The following is a 17,259-nucleotide window of genomic DNA, read 5'->3' as shown; positions in this document are numbered from 1 at the left end:
ATGATGAGACGGAGGATGAGGTCCTGGCTCCTCTTGAGCGGAGAGTTGTTGATGACAAGGAATACGTCAAAGAATCTCAACCACCTCGCGTTCCTCCCGTGCTTCTTGATTGCATTGAGGAAGTGACGGAAGAAGTGCTCGGGCACTTGCGAGCACAACCTCGGGTTGTTCCTCACAATCTCCCTCAGCGTGTCGGACACATTCAAGTTCTCCACTCCAACATGGTCAAGGAAAACTCCCATGGACGGGAAGAGCTTCTGCTGCGCCCTGGGGTGGTCAGCGACGAGGGCCTTAAGGAAGTTGTAGCAGCGCTGGAAAAGTTTCTTCCTCCTCTCGATTGACTTGAGCTTCACCGCCTCATCCTCGCCATCAGAGGTGGTAGTGATGTTCAGCCTCAGCAGATCGATGACTGGCTCGTCGAGCTCCCAGTTCAGCATGATCCTCTGATTCTTTGCAACGATCTCCTTGGGGATATTCTTGGACTTGGAAATGGTGATGTTCTCAATCATCTTCTGCAGCAGCGAGTTCGCCTCTTCGTACGCATCCTCCTCGTCAGCGTCCAGTGTCTTTTTGAGAGCCGTCAGTCGCTCGATGACGTGCTTGATCTCGTTGTACAGCTTGACGGCCTCAGGGTAGACCAGGACTTGAAGGAACTTGAGATCCTCCACAAACTTGTTCCGCTGGAACAGATGAGTTATGAGGAACACAACAGCTTGCTCGGTAAGTTGAACATCTCCCAGCCTGATGAAGGAAAGGACGGAAGAGATAGTTGCGTCGTCTTTGTATCCGCCCTTTTTGTACAAGTCACTGGAGATGCTCTCAGGGCTGACGATGTTCTTGTCGAAGATCATCTCCAGCATGTCCTTGAGGCTGTCATCGTAAGGTCGGAATTGTTCGAGCAGGTTGTTGATAAGGTTCAATCTTGAGTCAGAGTTCGAGGAGAAGGACATGGAAAGGTTCGATCCGGTCCAGGAAAAGTGCGACTTCTGAAAATTTACATTTTGCCCGTCCATCTTGTCAAAGATGTCCTCCCAGCACTTAAGAGCGCAAGTGATGCGGTAGTTTGCCCGAAGGTTGCAGATCCTGCTGAGCAGCTTGAAAGTTTCGGACCTTATCTTCATTTTCATCATCTCTACCCTGTCATCCCTCATCCTGTTCTGCAAGTTCTTGACCTTGATTACACGGAAAAGCCCTTCAAACAACTTCATGACGAGCTTGAAATCCGCATCCAGGGCGTCACGATTCTCAACGATGTACCCGAAGTCGATCAACCAGTCGCTCAGCTCGATCCAAGAGAGGATCAGGTCGACCTCCCCGTACGTCGCATCATCCAAACTCCAAGACGACCCTCTCGCTGTCTTCTCACCCTCCCACGTCGACAAGGCGTCAATCAGGAAGTCCGTCAGCTTGCGGAATTTTTGTGAAGTCTCTTCGTTCTCCTGCCACCTCTTGGCTCCTGTCAACGTCGACGACTGTTTGAGCAGCACGGCCGCTGATTGCGATGCCTTGCTCCAGGTGCGCGTGTATGAGATTTGAGGTTTCGAAGTTTGAGGGTCGATGTCAACGTGGAACTTCAGCATGAGGTTGGTAAACCTGGCGCGGATGATGGACGGGACGTAAGGGGAGGACATCACGTCAAAGATGTCTTCAAAGGTAAGGGAGTAGTCTTGGTTCTTCAACGCCATCGAGATCGCTTCATGGTTCCTTCCAACGACTAGATTGTTGAGCAGCGACGTGCACCGGAGAAAGTAGCGGAAGCATTTCTCCTTTTCTGTTAACAGATTGTACTGATTGAACATGATAGAAGAGGCATAATCATACCCCTTCGCCGACCTTTCCGAGCTCTGCATGTAAGAAGACATATCAATCCACTCCTCATGCCCGGTCGAAGGCAGTACAAAGTGCATCTTCTTTCCACCTCCGTCAATGTGCCACTTGTACTTTGGGATCAGAGCAAAGTGCTCCTTGTAGAGTTGTTCGCACACCAAAGATTGATTCGAAGGGATCGGGTTCTTCCCGCACGTGCAGATAGAGACGAGGAAGTCGATGTGGCGAGGATCGCGATCTTTCTCTAGCATCTCCATGAAGATCTTCACATCATCCTTGCGGATCAGATTCAGAATCCTCCTCTTCTCGAAGAAAATCTCCTTGATCGCAACGGTTGCTGACACGCCTTTCCCCAGCTGGCCCTTCAGCAGCTCGATCCGATGGTAAACTAGTTGGGCGTTGGGCTCGTTCTCTTTCACGAAGTTCATGATGAACCTGTGACAAAGTCGCAACACGTGCGCCATCCCGTCTGTCAAGTCGTTGACATTGAGCCAGCTGAATTGAAAGCCTTTGCTGAAAGGGATCTCTAGGATGTCGAGACAGATAGTGTGCGCGTCCATCTCCCTCAACAACTTCTGGATCAGCGTCTTTGGCCTGCCTTCTCTTGTCATAGGGTTGGGGTCAGTGTCGGCAGAGCAGTGAATGATAAGGTTGCTGATGGCAGACACAAGCGTCGAGCTGTGATCTCGAAACAGGTTGATGATTGCCCTGATATCGACAGGGATGTCGTCTTGTGAAGTTTTTAGTCTGCACACACACATGTCAGCACGCCTTCCAGGTAATAAGGGCAGTCAGACATGTTCATATCCTTGTTTGAGATGTCCGAGCAGTTGTTGAGGAGATTGCGGAAGGCAATCAGTGTATAGACTTCACTTTTGAGCTGAAGCAGGTTAACATCAGTGATTGATCATCATCATTGTCATCATCATCATCGTTATCGACGAAACCTATAGCAGGAGCAGGAGCAGGAGCAGGAGCAGGAGCAGGAGCAGGAGCAGGAGCAGGAGCAGCAATAACAGAAGAAGCAACAACATTGGCGAGAGCAATTGCAAGAACAGTTACAGTACAAAACTCCGGCACAAAGATGAAATTGAATCGAATCTCACGGAACATATCATGCTTCACCTCTTTGACGGTGTTCTCATACTTCTTCGAGACAGGCATCAGCACAAATGCATCTCTTTCACTCTGCATCGCATCGAACTCTCTTGATATCGCCTTGTGCCCAAGAATCTTTTTCCCTGCTCTCTCAGCTACATTGGTGTCGCTGTATGACATTGAGAGCCATCCGTGGCCATGAATCATGATGAGAGAGTGGCTGTATACATTCTTGGAAGAAACATCTTTTGCAAAGTGCCTGAAGGAAAACAAAGTTCCTTCCGAGCAAGATTTTACAGTGGTCAGAGACCCATCTTGTGACTTGAGATAGTGTCCAGTAATGAGATGCTTCAGACGATACCTCTTTCTTTCGTCACACTCAATATTCTGTCCTCCAAGGTAGATACACTCTCCCTCAATCTTCCACAGCCATCCTGCCTTTTTGCGATCAGCCGGCTTCACCTTTTGCCTGAGATGAAAGAAAGGAGCTTCAAGAAGCATGGGGTCGTAGTTGAGGTACGATTCACCATCTTTGTGATAGATACAAACAACGTCTTCCGCCTTGATCAAACTCTCTACCTCATGAGCGATTGAAGAGGATTGGAACAACAAAGCTCTCCAAGATGTAGCATTCGTGTCCAAGATAGAAGCATCCAACTCATGAACAGGAGCATCCATCAAAAAATTGCTTGTAACGTTTTGAGGCCTCGAAGAGACATGGAGACAGCAGATGTTCCCTACGACCTTCTTCTCTGAGTAGAAGCAAATGAGATCACCAGATGTCACAGGTTCTCCTTGTCCGAACGTCTTGTAGGCTGGGAGAACAACAAAGATTGAATTCTCAACCCCTTCTTTGAGCATTTCCAGTGCTTTGCATCCCTTGTCCACTCCTTGCTTCTTGGTGATGGTGAGTGTAAGACCTGAAGAGGAATGAACAAACTGGACTGTATCTCCATACTTGATGATGTTCCCTCGCTGCCGTCGCTCTTCAGCCTCGTTAGCATTCCTTTCTTCCTCCACATCCATCAACAGCCTGAAAACTTCCTTCAAATCCGTTTGGTTCTGGATGTTGTGGGCCGCCGCAAACTCCTTGACATCTGCATCGATATGATGACTGGCTTTTGGAGCAGAGGGTAGATCAAGTCCTTGACCGCCGTCCCACGTTCCCTTCTTCAACAGCTTCTTCAGAGCTTTTGCTGCCTCGTACTGCAGCTTTGGGATCATCTTCCAATGGCAGAGCTCCACGTTTTGCGGCATGGCTTCATCTGGTTCCAAGAGCTCCACTGAAGGCTCATTGCTGAGAGACCTGACACCAACACAGTCAGAACGAACCCACAAGAGTTTCACTCTTGGCCTTCCGAAGTTCTCACCTGTCATAGCAGGCTATCCCATTGAGCCCATTGGGAACGAGTGCGATTCTATCTCCATATCGGAGAGGGGGGTGTAGCTTCGACTGATCAAATCCTTGCAGCACTGATGTGCGCATCGATTGTCCTACGTCCATGTTGAGCGCAACTCAGGCTCAAATGTCGACCATGCCCTCGTGAAGTTGGCTTCAAAAGATGTCAGTTACAAGGACACAGGACACAACATGGCTGCTAAATTGAAAGAATGTGATTTCACAGCATGCAACTTGCTTGTCTGACTTGTTTGAGGCATTTCCTATCTAGGAAGTCCAATGCTGTCTTCAGCAAGAGCAACAGCCCAACATTAGAACTGCGACCCTGGAGCCTGAACCATTAAGAAAACTCTAGTCATTGCTACTTCTACGTCAGAAGTGTTCTGAGGGCGCATGTGGTTCCAAGGTTGAAAAGTAGTACATGCTGTAGATTCTAATCAGCATATCCGTGATCCCTTGCCAACATCAACATATCACTACACATTGCCCCGCTCCAGTAGTCAACCTTGTCTGATTCTCACGACGAGGACACATCCTCGAAACTCCATGTTGTCTATCATTTCAATGATTGCCATTGTCATAATCATCACCAATATCAACCATGGGAGCATTACATCTCCACAAGATGCTTAACTACCATTATGGCCTTCATCCTGCTCATCCTGATCTTTCCTCGCATGCCTGCTAATCGGTTGATCGAGCATCCAGGTGCTAAAAAAGGGGGTAGGGTGGTTTGGAACACAGAAATGGAAGGCGGTAATATTTTAGTGTAGGGTACTTGTGTCAAGGGTGGTTGGATTTCAGGAGCTGTATGATGAGAGTGCACAATGAGCATAGTACTGAACTATATGAATATCCATACTATGGTGGGTGCCTCCAGTCAAAGAGAACAAGTTGACAAATGACAGGGGTACCCTGTTAGACAATCGCTCACATGTGGGGTCATATCACACAGTGTGGTCGTTCTGTTTTCGTGATCGGTAAACATATTTCACATGGTTGTTCTGTTGCTATCAAATTTCAAATACTCCCTACGACCCAATCGCAAATGCCAAAAGTTACCAGCGGGGGCAGTAAAATGGCGTCGTTTGGGGGTCGGACAACTTCAAAGTTATTTTACTACTGCCGCAGCCGGCCCCACCTGTCTCTGAGGCTGGCTCAGTTTCATCACACACTCACTGAGAAAGTCATCCGGTACCCCCGGGCCCGGGGTTACAGACCGGGCCCGGTAAAATTCGTGCCTGCCTCGAAAAAAGTTCGAACAAATTTGTGGGTTCCCAGCAAAGGGATAATAATACAACAACAGCAAGAGCAAGGGCAAGAGCAGGAACAAGTTGAAATTTCTTGCCCACTATGACCTCCCAGACGTTTGTAATCTCGCCTGTGCTAGCGATGAAGGATCGAATCTTTACAGAGGACTCTGCTTCTGCTCAAAAATTGCGCAAGTTTGAGCAGAAAATGATTACATCGATCATTAACGAGGCATGCCATGACACTGTCAATGACGATCAAGTTGACTTGGACCCCTTGGAGTGTAACACGATGGTCAAATATATGCTTATCCAGACATGTGGGGATGGAGAAAAAATAGTGGGATCCGACATTGTGAACCTTCCGCTGAAGTTTCCACAGTTGAGAATAGCCTCCATTCCATCGCTTGCCAGTTTTATCAATCGGAGGCACGACATGTTTAAACGGCATCGTGATCTTCTCGAAAAACTTTTTGAACACGATGACTTCGCAAGGGAGTTGAGTTTTGACGAAGAGACTGACGCTACAATCGTGGAACAATACGTCCCTAATGAAATGATGCGTGCGATGACATTCAGCTGTAAGCGCACCGTCAATCAAAAGATAGGAAGGTGGAGCATTACGTCAAAGATTGGTACATGCCAATTTTCAGCGAGACAACTCATTAGATCGATACGCACGGAAGAGTTAGACTGGTCCGTCCAAGCCGCTGCTATCAGAGCTATCTCAGCTTGCATGGCATCATGTGGAGTAGCTTGTGTTCGGCAGTGCGTCGAGTTGCAAGCATCGTGTGGCAGCTTCTTTCGACTAGAAATCATGTTTTCTCCACGCGCTCCATCGCCTTCGCACGCAATGGCTACAAGCACTGTCAGGATGAGGGAGGCTGAAGAAACAGAGAGCAGCAGCTCAAAATTGCAGGCTGTGAACAGAAGCGTCATCAAGACTGAGGGAGGTTGCTCAAGGTACGATGTTGTACGCTCTGGTGCCTCCAGCCTGTACACATGTGCGAAGAAAATCAGCACTGTGCATGTGGAGAATCAGGTCATGCGCGAAATCCTTCGGATGCGAGAGAACCAATCGGAAGAGTCGGGCCGCTTGACGATGCAGCACAAAGGTCGTTACCTCAAGAGCGAGACCCTGCTTCATACGCTCAACGAGGAGCTAAGGATTGAGCTAACTCCGCTCGAGCTGAGAGAGGCCGAGTGTTGGATCGAAGCATGTCTGTCAAAGCATGAGCTAAAGCTTTCTTGCTTCAGAGCCAAGATGCAATCCGACTACCTGCAGGATGTCGCCCAGCTCTCGACAGTCTCAGCAGACATGGTTTTCACTTTGCATTGCGCCATGCCCTGCATCACTCCTGCTTTTCATGGGCGGGAGATCTCATTGCAATTGCAGAACTTCTGGAAGTTGAACCTGCATACCATGATCGTTCTGTCATGACCTGCTGGTTGCGAGTGCTGGTCGAAACATGGACATTGAGTCAGTCAAGGAGTATGCTGGGCGTTTTCAATATTCAAATTCAAGGTAGTGTAAAAGGACTCGACCATTTGGAAATTCTGAGCCTAGTAATATTTAACTGAATAGGAACTTCATGAGGGAGTTGAATCGTGAAACTCTTTTGTTTGCTCCGGTTTGCCTTTCCTTTTCAGTCAATAAAGAAATGAAATGATTCGTCGGGTGATCACAATTCAATGAAGTTGCTCTGGTAGCCTGCAGCAAGCTGGGGCCGAAAGTTTGGCAGCACCGTCATAACATCATCCTGCTGAGTGCTGGGCCCCAAAACTTCAAGGCTTGGCTTAATCGAGTTGAGTTCAAACAAAACGTTGAGCGCTGCCGGCGCGCTTGATGACCGTACCCGTGACGGCGGACCACCGTCATGGTGCGACAGTGCCCGGTCACTAAGGCCCTCCTCGTGACTCACTTGAAGGAGATCATCATGGCATGCCTTTTGGACCTCGATCACTGAATCGGGCTCAAGCGACCTGTTGAAGCGGTCGGAGGTCACTGGCCCTCTGTCGGACTCGGAGACTCGTCAGAGTCCGGGACTCGGCCTCGCCGCCGCCGCCGCTGCCTCAGCTAAGCCGCCGTTACTACTCAGACTAGGGCCGTACTGTTGGAATCAGTGAACTTGAATGGCATGCCACTGCCCACTCCGCCGAAACAAGACGTCAAACACCAGTGAGTGATCAACGGTCAAACACCAGTGATGCCATGATTGTCCTCTTACCGTACTTGGTTTCACCGTTAAACTTGAAGCCTGAGTTTCAAGTTCACGGGAGTCATTAGTTAAAGCGGCCGGACTACGGACGGGGGCGTAACTTAATGTGACAGTACCGTTCACTGACCTTGCACGGTCACCGGTGATTGGACGGACGGTGCCACCGGGCCCGGGGTGAACTTTGGGGGCTCCGACTCGGATGATGATACGAGGCACCTTCACTGTCAAGAACTACTTTACTGTCAAGACTTGCAAACGCAAACGCCGCGGCCGGGCCAGGATCTTACGGTCAGCACAAGGCCCGAGTCCCTGCCTGAGGCTCACCCAAGTTCGCCGTTCAGCGGCTCGCAGTGGCGCCTGGCGGCCGACTCTAATCATGCCAGGGCACTGCCGGCGCGGCTGCATTCGAAAACGTGTGGTCGAACGGTCCGATCGCGCCGCGGGCCGCCCGGCCGGGCCCCGGATGACCACGGTACTACGGTAGTAAGTTTCAAGTTGCCAGTACTGGTCACGGGTGGAACGGTTGAAGATCCCCGGCCCATCGGTGGACCGGGACTCCCGGGCCGGAGGGGCCCGCCGCGCGGCCCGGTACGGTCCGGGCCCTCGCGTCACCGGGGCCGGAGGATCCCATCTCACGGTTCGGAATCGAGTCGCCGGGATCAGCGGGGGCCGGGGCCGGCCCCGGGCGGCGCGTCACGAGGCCGAGTCCCGGCGGCGACATTCGATAAGTTGCCGCAACTTGATGCCGCCCGCAACTTAAATCAGTGCGCGCCGCCGCGCCGTATCGTGGCCGTACCCGGTGCCAGGTCCGAGTCACCCGGGGTGTAAGAACTTACCGAACTTCCGGACGTACCGCCTGGCCGCTGCCGATTCGGCGAGATTCAGTGGCGGCTCACCCACGGTACGGTACTACTGATTAAAACGGTTCATCAGATTCTCTAACGTACCGGCGTACTTTTACTCAAAGTTAAGTACGGTAGTACATTTCTGGTTTGACTTTTGCAAAAGTTGAAACCCCTTGCGAGCTCATTAGGGGTTATTGAGTCAGCCGACAGGTTGGGAAGTTCTAATATAACTAAGGAAGAATACGTGTCGCCTCCTGGAGGTGTAAGTGGGGAGGGAGCAAAATCAAGGAGTCACGGGCGTCCCTGATCGGACTGTCGGTTATCAGACAATCGTGTTGTAAACTTGTAAATCGATGCACGCAAGGACGGATCTTCTCGAAAGCAATATTTTTCGTGACCAATTTTTTTTTTCAAGGAAGTCAGCACAGTCAGCAGGGATACTTCCGAGCATCTTATTAAAGCGTCGTCGTCATCACCTGCTTGCTACTACTCACTGCGCATACCGCAACAGAACAATCAAATCCTTGCGAGGGCAGAAAGCCACATAGATCCAAACAAATTTGAATTTCACCCATCTCCTTGATACTCGGTGACACCAAATCTTGATTTGAACATGCAATACCAGCAAATCGAAGAATCAAAGAAAGTTCGCATCTTCCCAAGGCGAAAGGCCTTCCAAGACGCTCGACCTCACAAAGGCAAGGCCCTCATGGTCGACATCTCCACCCTCCAGCCGCTCTTCGGACTCCCGCAGGAGGAGGCCAGCAAGCTCCTGGGGATCTCGGTGACGGCGATGAAGCAGCTTTGCAGGAAGCTGGGGGTAGGGCGGTGGCCATACCAGAAGCCCACGCACAAGGAGAGAGCATCTCCTATTTCCCAAGATTTTGATGCTCAGATATCTGTTTCCGTTGTTGACGAGCCGAGCATGCTTCTCTGCTCTCTTCCAGAACCGATAGAGAATGTTTCTTTCCACAGCTTTGAGGAGCAAGAAAGGAGACCTGAATTGAGCTCACTTCCTAGCTGGGACAGCGAGGCAACAACGGACACTAGCAGCGACTTTGATCTAGACTTTAGTGATACGAGTGAGATAGAGAATGAGCTTGAGAGTTTGCTCGAGCCGGAATTCAGCATGATTGATCCTTTTCGGCCTCTGCTATAGAGAGGTTTCCAACCTGTAAAACACCCTTTGTACAGTGCAAATCTTCGAAAATAAAATATAAGATATGTCATAAACCATGCTTTGTTTATCATGTTGATAATCTGGATGTGCATGCTTTAGCGTTGTGGAACGGAATGTGCAGAGTGTTTTTCCCATAGTAGTTTCTACAGCCACAGTAATTCTCGGACAATCTGTCGTCATTGGTTGATCTCGAATCAAGCATGGAATGCCAGAAATTGACAATGTGGCTGCGTTTCCTGTGCACACATACTCTACACATCACAAACCGTGGCACTCTTGTTTGCGTTTACTTCGTTTATCGACCAAACGCAGCCAGATTTTTTTTTGTGCATTGCCACTTGATCTCCATACTGCAAGCAGTAAACCAGATGGCGCGTTTGCTCCGACGAAAGGGCATCGCACTTGTGTCAGAAATATATGTCTTTCATTCACAAAGCTGTTTATTTTTGTTAAACTATTCTTCATGGAGTCTTGATGCTGCTCATAAGAGCTTTCCAGATCGTTGGAAGATGTCTCATATCCAAACAAGTGACAACACAAGTGTTGGCCCTCGTTCTCGCAGATAGGTCAGAGAGATGGTGGACGATCCACAAAGATCGTTTCTAACGCTTTCGCATTTTGTTCCCCTGGGCACGAAAGGACGACGAAGATGCACCCAGCAGGGACAGCAGAAGCTCTGGAGCTCTATCGTTCTCTTCTACTACACCGAGTCACCTCAGCAGCTCCCGCCAGTCCCACGCTAACGCGGCCCTTTCGACACTTTCCGTACAAAAGGTTTTAAAGATTTTATTGGAAAAAAAAAAACTTGAAGATCCTCTGGTCGCGCGCACTCGACGTAATTTTTGCTCTCGGGCATGTTCCGAATCCCGGTGTAAACTTTGAGGCAAAGACTTCTTGCCGGGTGAGCCGGGGAAAGGAGGGGGTACTCATACCAAGAAGGTACTGTTCCGACGATTCTGCCAGGGGGCCCTCGGCTGTCCTCTTGACGGTCAAAACTCGACTTGCCCGCTTCTTGGTACTGCGTGCGGCCGATCGGGGTTGCTGCTGACATCGAAATGACAAGATTTCATGAGAAATGGTCATCGGGAGTCATGTGACCATCACTCCTACGACCACCCCCACCCCCTGTTCAGGAGGGCGCAGGAAAGGTACCTATGAAAAGGACGCGAATCATTACTGAAGATACGTGAGTCGAAAAGAAGCCTTTCCGCAACACAGGGGGTGCGTCGTAATTATTACTCAACGTCGGATTGTGCACAAAGGAGCGAACCCCACGCTTCACACGCTACCCCCCAGGTCCACCCACGCAGCATCATTGCGACGTTCACAGAACAACCAATCAGAGCCATTTTCATTCCTAGCAACATCTAACAAGACATGTCCTTCATTGATTATCCAAGACATCATCCTCATCCTCATCATCCTCAACAACAACAACAACAACAAGTTCGCATCTTCCCGAGGCGAAAGGCCTTCCAAGACGCTCGACCTCACAAAGGCAAGGCCCTCATGGTCGACATCTCCACCCTCCAGCCGCTCTTCGGACTCCCGCAGGAGGAGGCCAGCAAGCTCCTGGGGATCTCGGTGACGGCGATGAAGCAGCTTTGCAGGAAGCTGGGGGTAGGGCGGTGGCCATACCAGAAGCCCACACGCAAGGAAAAGGAGATGTTTGACGGGCTTTTAATGGGCACGATTTCAGCTCTTGATGTGTCGGACGACACAAGTGATAGCAGCAGCAACTTTTCAGATGAGTCATCGTCAACACCCGACCAGATTATCAACAGAGATATCGAGATACAGATGATAAAGGTTCCAAACGAACCTCGTACCGAAGAGGTGGACGACTTGAGCTGGAGTGAACAGGAAGACCAGGCGATTCTTGAACAATTGTTCAAGACGGATTTTTCGGAAATTGAGCCTTGCGATCTCCTTGTCTGATTCGAAGGTGTAAGCTGATCTCGTGTATTAATCAAACCTATTGTTTTACAAAAGATAAACAACGCAATGTGCAAACGTGTGGGCCTTGAATGTTGGGACTATTTCCTTGTTGAGCTTCCCCAGCAAGGATGTGGGGCAAAGATATGCCTCTATTTCACTGGCAACTTGGCAAGTCGAACATGAGCATACAACATGAGAGCTGCCATTTCTATTCTTAGAGTCGCAGCGCCCACCAGACGCACAAACAATATGCATCCGCATAGTCCTTCGCTGTCAGCATGCCTCCCGAAGTCCTGGAGTCATTGCCTAGAAAACTCGGCCAGGAAGGAACCCTCAGCGGCGGCTTGAACTTCGGAAGTTCCGACTTTGACCCTGGCAGCACCCGGACTCGGTGCCGCCAGTGCTTGCGCCACCAGGCGCCGGGCCGCGCCCGCGGGCGGCTCGGGGATCCACAGTGTAGACTGCCATGATGATGGATTGAAGTTGACTCCCTATCCGGCCAGGCTACGACCCTCATCCAGCCCCTTCAAGTCCGTCGATCCATGATCGGATTCTGGATTCCGGATCCACTTCATGTGCGGTCACTGCTGCGGCACAAGTTTGGTCACCGTCTGTCAAGTAGTTACAGTATTCCGGCGTGACGGTACCGCCGTAGTAAGACTCGCCTCAGTGACCGTCCGACGGACAATCAGGCTCGGGCCAGACTGAGAGTCGACTCAGGAGGCTTGACCCCAACACTGTGTCGCACCGTCACACTGACTCCCAGGAGGCTAACGGGGCGAGACTCTGAGAGACTTGAAAGACAGCGAGCCTGATCGGACTCGCTCAGAACCAAACGGCTCACTCGGATCCTCAGCAAAATCAGTACGGTACACTTGTCCGACCATTCCCCCCGCGCCGGGTCGGACTGTGGCAACAAAGTTAAGTTAAAAATCAGTACGAGGTAGCCTAGTAGGACAATCCGCCGCACTAAAAATTCGGGGCGCCCTTTACTCCACCAAAGGCGGAGTCACTTGGAATGTCACCCGGGTGACCAACTGCCAGTCAAACTTTACTGCATATATATATATATATATTATATTGGATATATCTCCGAATCGAGTGACCAGTCGGTACCGGATGACTAGCGGGTAGCAGGTCTGACATTACTACTGGTGAAAGGACGCATGCCAACTGGAAATGGGTCATATCGCATATTTCTGTTTTGTATGGATTAAAACATCGGTACAAGTATGGTCGGGTCATCTGTCAGCAATGTAAGCAATGCCACCTTGATGCCTCATGTTTTCATGAAAATATATATTTTCGAATAAAGCGACCGACGGATCCAGGAAGGAGCAGGCGAGCATAAAAGCTCGAACGCACCTAGTCCACTTGTAAGGCACCTAGTCCACTTGTAAGGCACCGACATCCATCGATCGATCACCTTGGCTGCATATCTGCATAAGTCTACAAACACTCCTTCACACACTCTCTACACCATCCAACAGAAAATAGCGCGCCATGGCAAGCCTACAAGAGGAAGGATTGCAGGTTCGAATCTTCCCGAGGCGAAAGGCCTTCCAAGACTCCAAGCCCTACAAGGGCAAGGCTCTCATGGTCGACATCTCCACCCTCCAGCCGCTCTTCGGACTCCCGCAGGAGGAGGCCAGCAAGCTCCTGGGGATCTCGGTGACGGCGATGAAGCAGCTTTGCAGGAAGCTGGGGGTAGGGCGGTGGCCATACCAGAAGCCTTCGCACAAAGAGATGGTCAACATCAAGACTGATAAAACGAGCGAACCTCTTGAAGATGTTAGCGAGATCTGCAGCTTCTCATCGGAGGAAGTGGATGTCTTACCGCTCCCTACAGACGCCCTGATCTTTGAATTGCAGCCCAGCATCAGCACTCAACCTGGCTGGGACAGCGAGGAAGCAACCGAGTCAGGAAGCGAGTTCCTAAACGTTGACATGGAATATAGTAGCGAGATAGAGAATGAGCTCGAGGGTCTGCTGGAACCTGAGCCCAATCTGATCGACCCTTATTTCTCTCTCCTATGACTCGAGTGAGAGTGTTCGTGCAGCTCGAGTTTTCAAAGCACACTTCTGTAAATAAAGAGATCACTGCAATCTGTCAAGCTGAATCTAATTTGTCAAATCTCAAGATTTCTTTTCAAAATGTGCCCGGAGGAAGTTGAACACAGATGCAACTTGCAATCTTGCTTGTTCGCTGCAGGAACAGTACACGCAAAATGAAACATCAAACGCTGACTAACTGGATTTCGATTCTGCAACGACTCACACAAGTAATGTGTGATGTTGGATGTAAGATTCTGCCTGTAAAGATATATAGGACCTTCCTCAGCCCAGTCATTCATTCTTTTCTTGTCCCATTGAAGAAGCAGTGCTTCGTTTCTATTGTCTGTGCTCTACTGGTCAAGATCAAACAGCACAGACAGTCGGATAGAGGTGCAGACAACTCTAACACCAAGGACCTTGAATCATGACCGTTGCATTCGGATTCAAAGCACTTAGAGAAACTTCTTGGTGGGATCGCCCGATGGATACACTCCCTCCTTCTCTCTTCGGCGCATCTCCTTCATGTTCTCTTCGACAACCTTAACGCTGCCAAGCTGCTCCCTACCGATCAGAAACCCAAGGGAAACCTGAAGGCAGGATGAGGCGTTAAAAGACTTCCTGGCTGTTCCTACCTTGATGCTGTTCAGACGCCCATTCAGTGTCTCCTTGTCAACAGCTTCCACCTGAGGATCCGCGTTAGGCCAGGGATCCCTCAAGAAACGCCTCCATACAAGTCCTTTCAAAGCATCTTCTGCGCTCTGAAAGCTTGCCTAGAAGGGGAGGAAGAGATCAGCGAAAGCTTCACGTGTGCTTTAGACCAACCTTAGTTCCCTCCTTATCTCCGCTGAGAGCTGATTCTCTCGTTTTGGTCATGGCGTTGAAATAGGCATCGAGAAAGTCCTTTGAATCAAGAGGAAGTAAGATGAAGATTCGATCTGGGATGCAAGCTTCACACGACAGAACACACCTTGATATCCTTGGTAAGAGCTGATTCCTTCGCACCACTGAAGGCCTGAGCATATCGATACATGTAGGGCTTCGCAACCTGTTTATCTCATTGAGTCAAGGCAATATCATCAGTATTGCGTCACCTGCAACTCAGGGATGTCGACACCGAGATTCGAGTTCCTCTTCGTGAACTCAATGCTCTGATCTCCGATGATGGTTGCAACATTCGCCACATCCCCCTTTTCCAGTGCACTTCTCACTTGATCCATGATGCCCTTCACTGGCGCCATCTTAGGAAGAGTTCTCTCGATGTCCAGGCGCGTTGGCTGCTCCCGCCATCAGAATCCCTCTATCACGTCTCATTTTACCTGTCGGTTCCATCGAGCCTTCTTCATCGAAGCCACGTCCTCCAAGTAATCCTGGCGTGCCTTGTCTCCTTCCTTGACATCAAAGTTGTATGCATGCGCCTCTCGAGAGTAATCGAGGAGGAGGAGAGGCATTCCAGCAGCCGCAAAGTTGCGCATGAATTTACGACGACATTCGGGATCTTGTTGAGCCTTCAACGACAAGGGAGAGGCTCTCCAGCTGCTCGTCCCATCACGCGCAGACACGTCTGGAAGGCGATGAGAGGCAGAGGAGACGGAGGACGACGGCGAGAGCAGGAACGCCTGCGCCGTCATGGCGGTGGATACGAGAAACAGCGCCTTGAGCATTGCGAGGCTGCTTTGAGTGCTTACTGAACAACTGCCTGCCAAACTCTTTGGAGATCATCACAAGATTGTCATTTTCTTGATTGAGACACTAATTAATTACTCACTAGTCTATACCCCAGCCCTTTGAGGACTCCCGGTGTAAGACCCCACCCTACCAACTAATCACTGGCGAGTTCTGCAGGGGATCCCACCGCTTCCAATTATACCGGTACTTTCACCTTCAAAACAAGGGGTAAGAACCCCTTATATGGATTGTCGACATTTCTCCGTTACTTCCGACGTTACAAATACGTTATCTCTTCAACTGTCTACGTTTCACCACCAAAAGCCATAATGGCAGGGGCTGAACCAGAACAGGAGGAGCGGCTGCCGCATGGCAGCGATCTGTCCTCCTAGAGACATCGGTGTTTCTGCATTGTCTTCATTATCTATCATCCCTTGTCATTGCATCATCAGTATCTTTCTCGCGCTCCACTCGTTGTCAAACCACAGAGCTTTGAATCGCTCCTGGAATCTAGGAGTTGGTAACTTCTGTGGAAGCAGAAGAGCTAGTGTGCGACTGATTAGCAGCGTTCTCGGCTGTAATCCTGGACTAGCTCGATGCCATCCACTGCTCTCTGTGGCCTCAAGCTTATTTTGTCTCCGATACTCCTCTTGCTTTGCGTCGTCGTCGCTCAACCCGCAGTCGCGTCCAACGTTACTTGCCCGCAGTTTGAGGTTGCCTCGTCTCAACTCTACAGAACAACTTCCGTCGGGTGCACCTTGACAGTAGATCTGAACTTCCACGTAAAGCCTGGCCTGTCTTTGGACACGAATTCGGTCAAACTCACACACGATGTTGTCATGGGCGTTTCATTACCTAGTCTGCAGAGCACGCAGTTTGCCAGCTCTCCGCCTAAGACTGAAGCCTTCACAAACATGATATATTACGTCTCTCGTGTTGTCTGGACTCCCGAGCTCGTTCATTCAGCACAAACCTACTTGCTGAACGTGTTTGTGCCGACCTGCGACACCTCATCATTGTTGCGGGTGACGGTGAATAAGTGCAAGATGTGTCTATCGGAGGATCAGACTCTGGAGAGCATCGCAGGCCTCTACAATCGGCACTGGTCTCAAATCTGGTCGGTGAATCCTTTCCTGCTCAGTCCAGACAAGATCAGCGCGGTGGGTTTGAAGGGGGTTGGAGTTGGAGATGATGATGGATATGCAGGGGCAGGAGATCAATCTAGGGATCATCTACTCGACGACGGATGGAGACACCCTCATGCTCCTCTCAGGTTCTTCTCGCGTCGTGGATGTCGTATGTGTTTACTTCTTCTCTTCCTCAGTTCGATTTGGAATCTCGCTGGACCTGCTCAAACAGCTCAATCCAGAAATCCCAGCGAGTGCGTTTCCGAATCTTGGATCAAGTAATGTTGTTTCGTGTGCCTTTCGTCTGTTCTGATGGTCTGCAGATACTTCTATTTGTGTCATTCCCGAGACTTGCCCAGAATTCAGAGCTAGAGTGCCTGGGATCACCTGGTAGATCATGGTTTTGTTGTGTATATTTATGCTGAGCGACGGGCTTTGGTAGGTGAAAGTCTCAACACATAGAGACAATGGTAAACTACCAACGATAACATGCGACTCTAGGCAAATGCATGCAGACTTGATGTAAATAAAATCAGTTTGAAACCGCACACCAAATCGTCATTCCACTCAGGGTTTTCAACGAAAAGGAAAAATAACAAACTGTACACAAAAACTAGCGATCAAAGTAGCGATCAAACATACGATCCTTGAGTAAC

At 50.0% G+C, this 17,259-nt stretch overlaps 6 protein-coding genes across 6 annotated transcripts; 5 read left to right on the top strand and 1 right to left on the bottom strand.

The window, feature by feature from the left end:
• Nucleotides 1-5,677: 5,677 nt before the first annotated feature.
• GUITHDRAFT_132892 (hypothetical protein) lies at nt 5,678-7,015 on the top strand (the record flags this gene model as incomplete). Its single annotated transcript, XM_005840780.1, has 1 exon — nt 5,678-7,015. The coding sequence occupies one exon, from the start codon at nt 5,678-5,680 to the stop codon at nt 7,013-7,015; it is 1,338 nt and encodes a 445-aa protein (XP_005840837.1).
• Nucleotides 7,016-9,251: 2,236 nt separating this feature from the next.
• GUITHDRAFT_100822 (hypothetical protein) lies at nt 9,252-9,797 on the top strand (the record flags this gene model as incomplete). The annotated part of the gene is made up of 1 exon (XM_005840779.1): nt 9,252-9,797. The coding sequence occupies one exon, from the start codon at nt 9,252-9,254 to the stop codon at nt 9,795-9,797; it is 546 nt and encodes a 181-aa protein (XP_005840836.1).
• Nucleotides 9,798-11,195: 1,398 nt separating this feature from the next.
• On the top strand, nt 11,196-11,756 carry GUITHDRAFT_100821 (hypothetical protein; the record flags this gene model as incomplete). Its single annotated transcript, XM_005840778.1, has 1 exon — nt 11,196-11,756. The coding sequence occupies one exon, from the start codon at nt 11,196-11,198 to the stop codon at nt 11,754-11,756; it is 561 nt and encodes a 186-aa protein (XP_005840835.1).
• A 1,378-nt stretch (nt 11,757-13,134) lies between these two features.
• Nucleotides 13,135-13,731, top strand: GUITHDRAFT_150317 (hypothetical protein; the record flags this gene model as incomplete). Its single annotated transcript, XM_005840777.1, is given in 2 exon segments — nt 13,135-13,700; nt 13,713-13,731. Coding segments are annotated over 2 exon segments (443 nt in total), but the record flags the coding sequence as incomplete, so codon positions are not given.
• Nucleotides 13,732-14,073: 342 nt separating this feature from the next.
• Nucleotides 14,074-15,475, bottom strand: GUITHDRAFT_150316 (hypothetical protein; the record flags this gene model as incomplete). Its single annotated transcript, XM_005840776.1, has 7 exons — nt 14,074-14,398; nt 14,444-14,494; nt 14,543-14,581; nt 14,634-14,711; nt 14,779-14,856; nt 14,903-15,085; nt 15,128-15,475. 7 exons carry the CDS (start codon nt 15,470-15,472, stop codon nt 14,264-14,266), a joined length of 909 nt encoding a protein of 302 aa, XP_005840833.1. The 3' UTR covers nt 14,074-14,263.
• Nucleotides 15,476-15,918: 443 nt separating this feature from the next.
• On the top strand, nt 15,919-17,129 carry GUITHDRAFT_160950 (hypothetical protein). Its single transcript, XM_005840775.1, has 5 exons — nt 15,919-16,636; nt 16,683-16,749; nt 16,801-16,881; nt 16,927-16,993; nt 17,046-17,129. Exons 1-5 carry the CDS (start codon nt 16,073-16,075, stop codon nt 17,047-17,049), a joined length of 783 nt encoding a protein of 260 aa, XP_005840832.1. The 5' UTR covers nt 15,919-16,072; the 3' UTR covers nt 17,050-17,129.
• The last annotated feature ends 130 nt before the right edge of the window (nt 17,130-17,259 follow it).

The sequence above is a fragment of the Guillardia theta genome, assembly GCF_000315625.1.
Source record: "Guillardia theta CCMP2712 unplaced genomic scaffold GUITHscaffold_5, whole genome shotgun sequence".
Lineage (NCBI taxonomy): Eukaryota > Cryptophyceae > Pyrenomonadales > Geminigeraceae > Guillardia > Guillardia theta.
The sequence above is the reverse complement of the archived record's forward strand: the minus strand, read 5'-3'. Positions and strand labels throughout refer to the sequence as shown.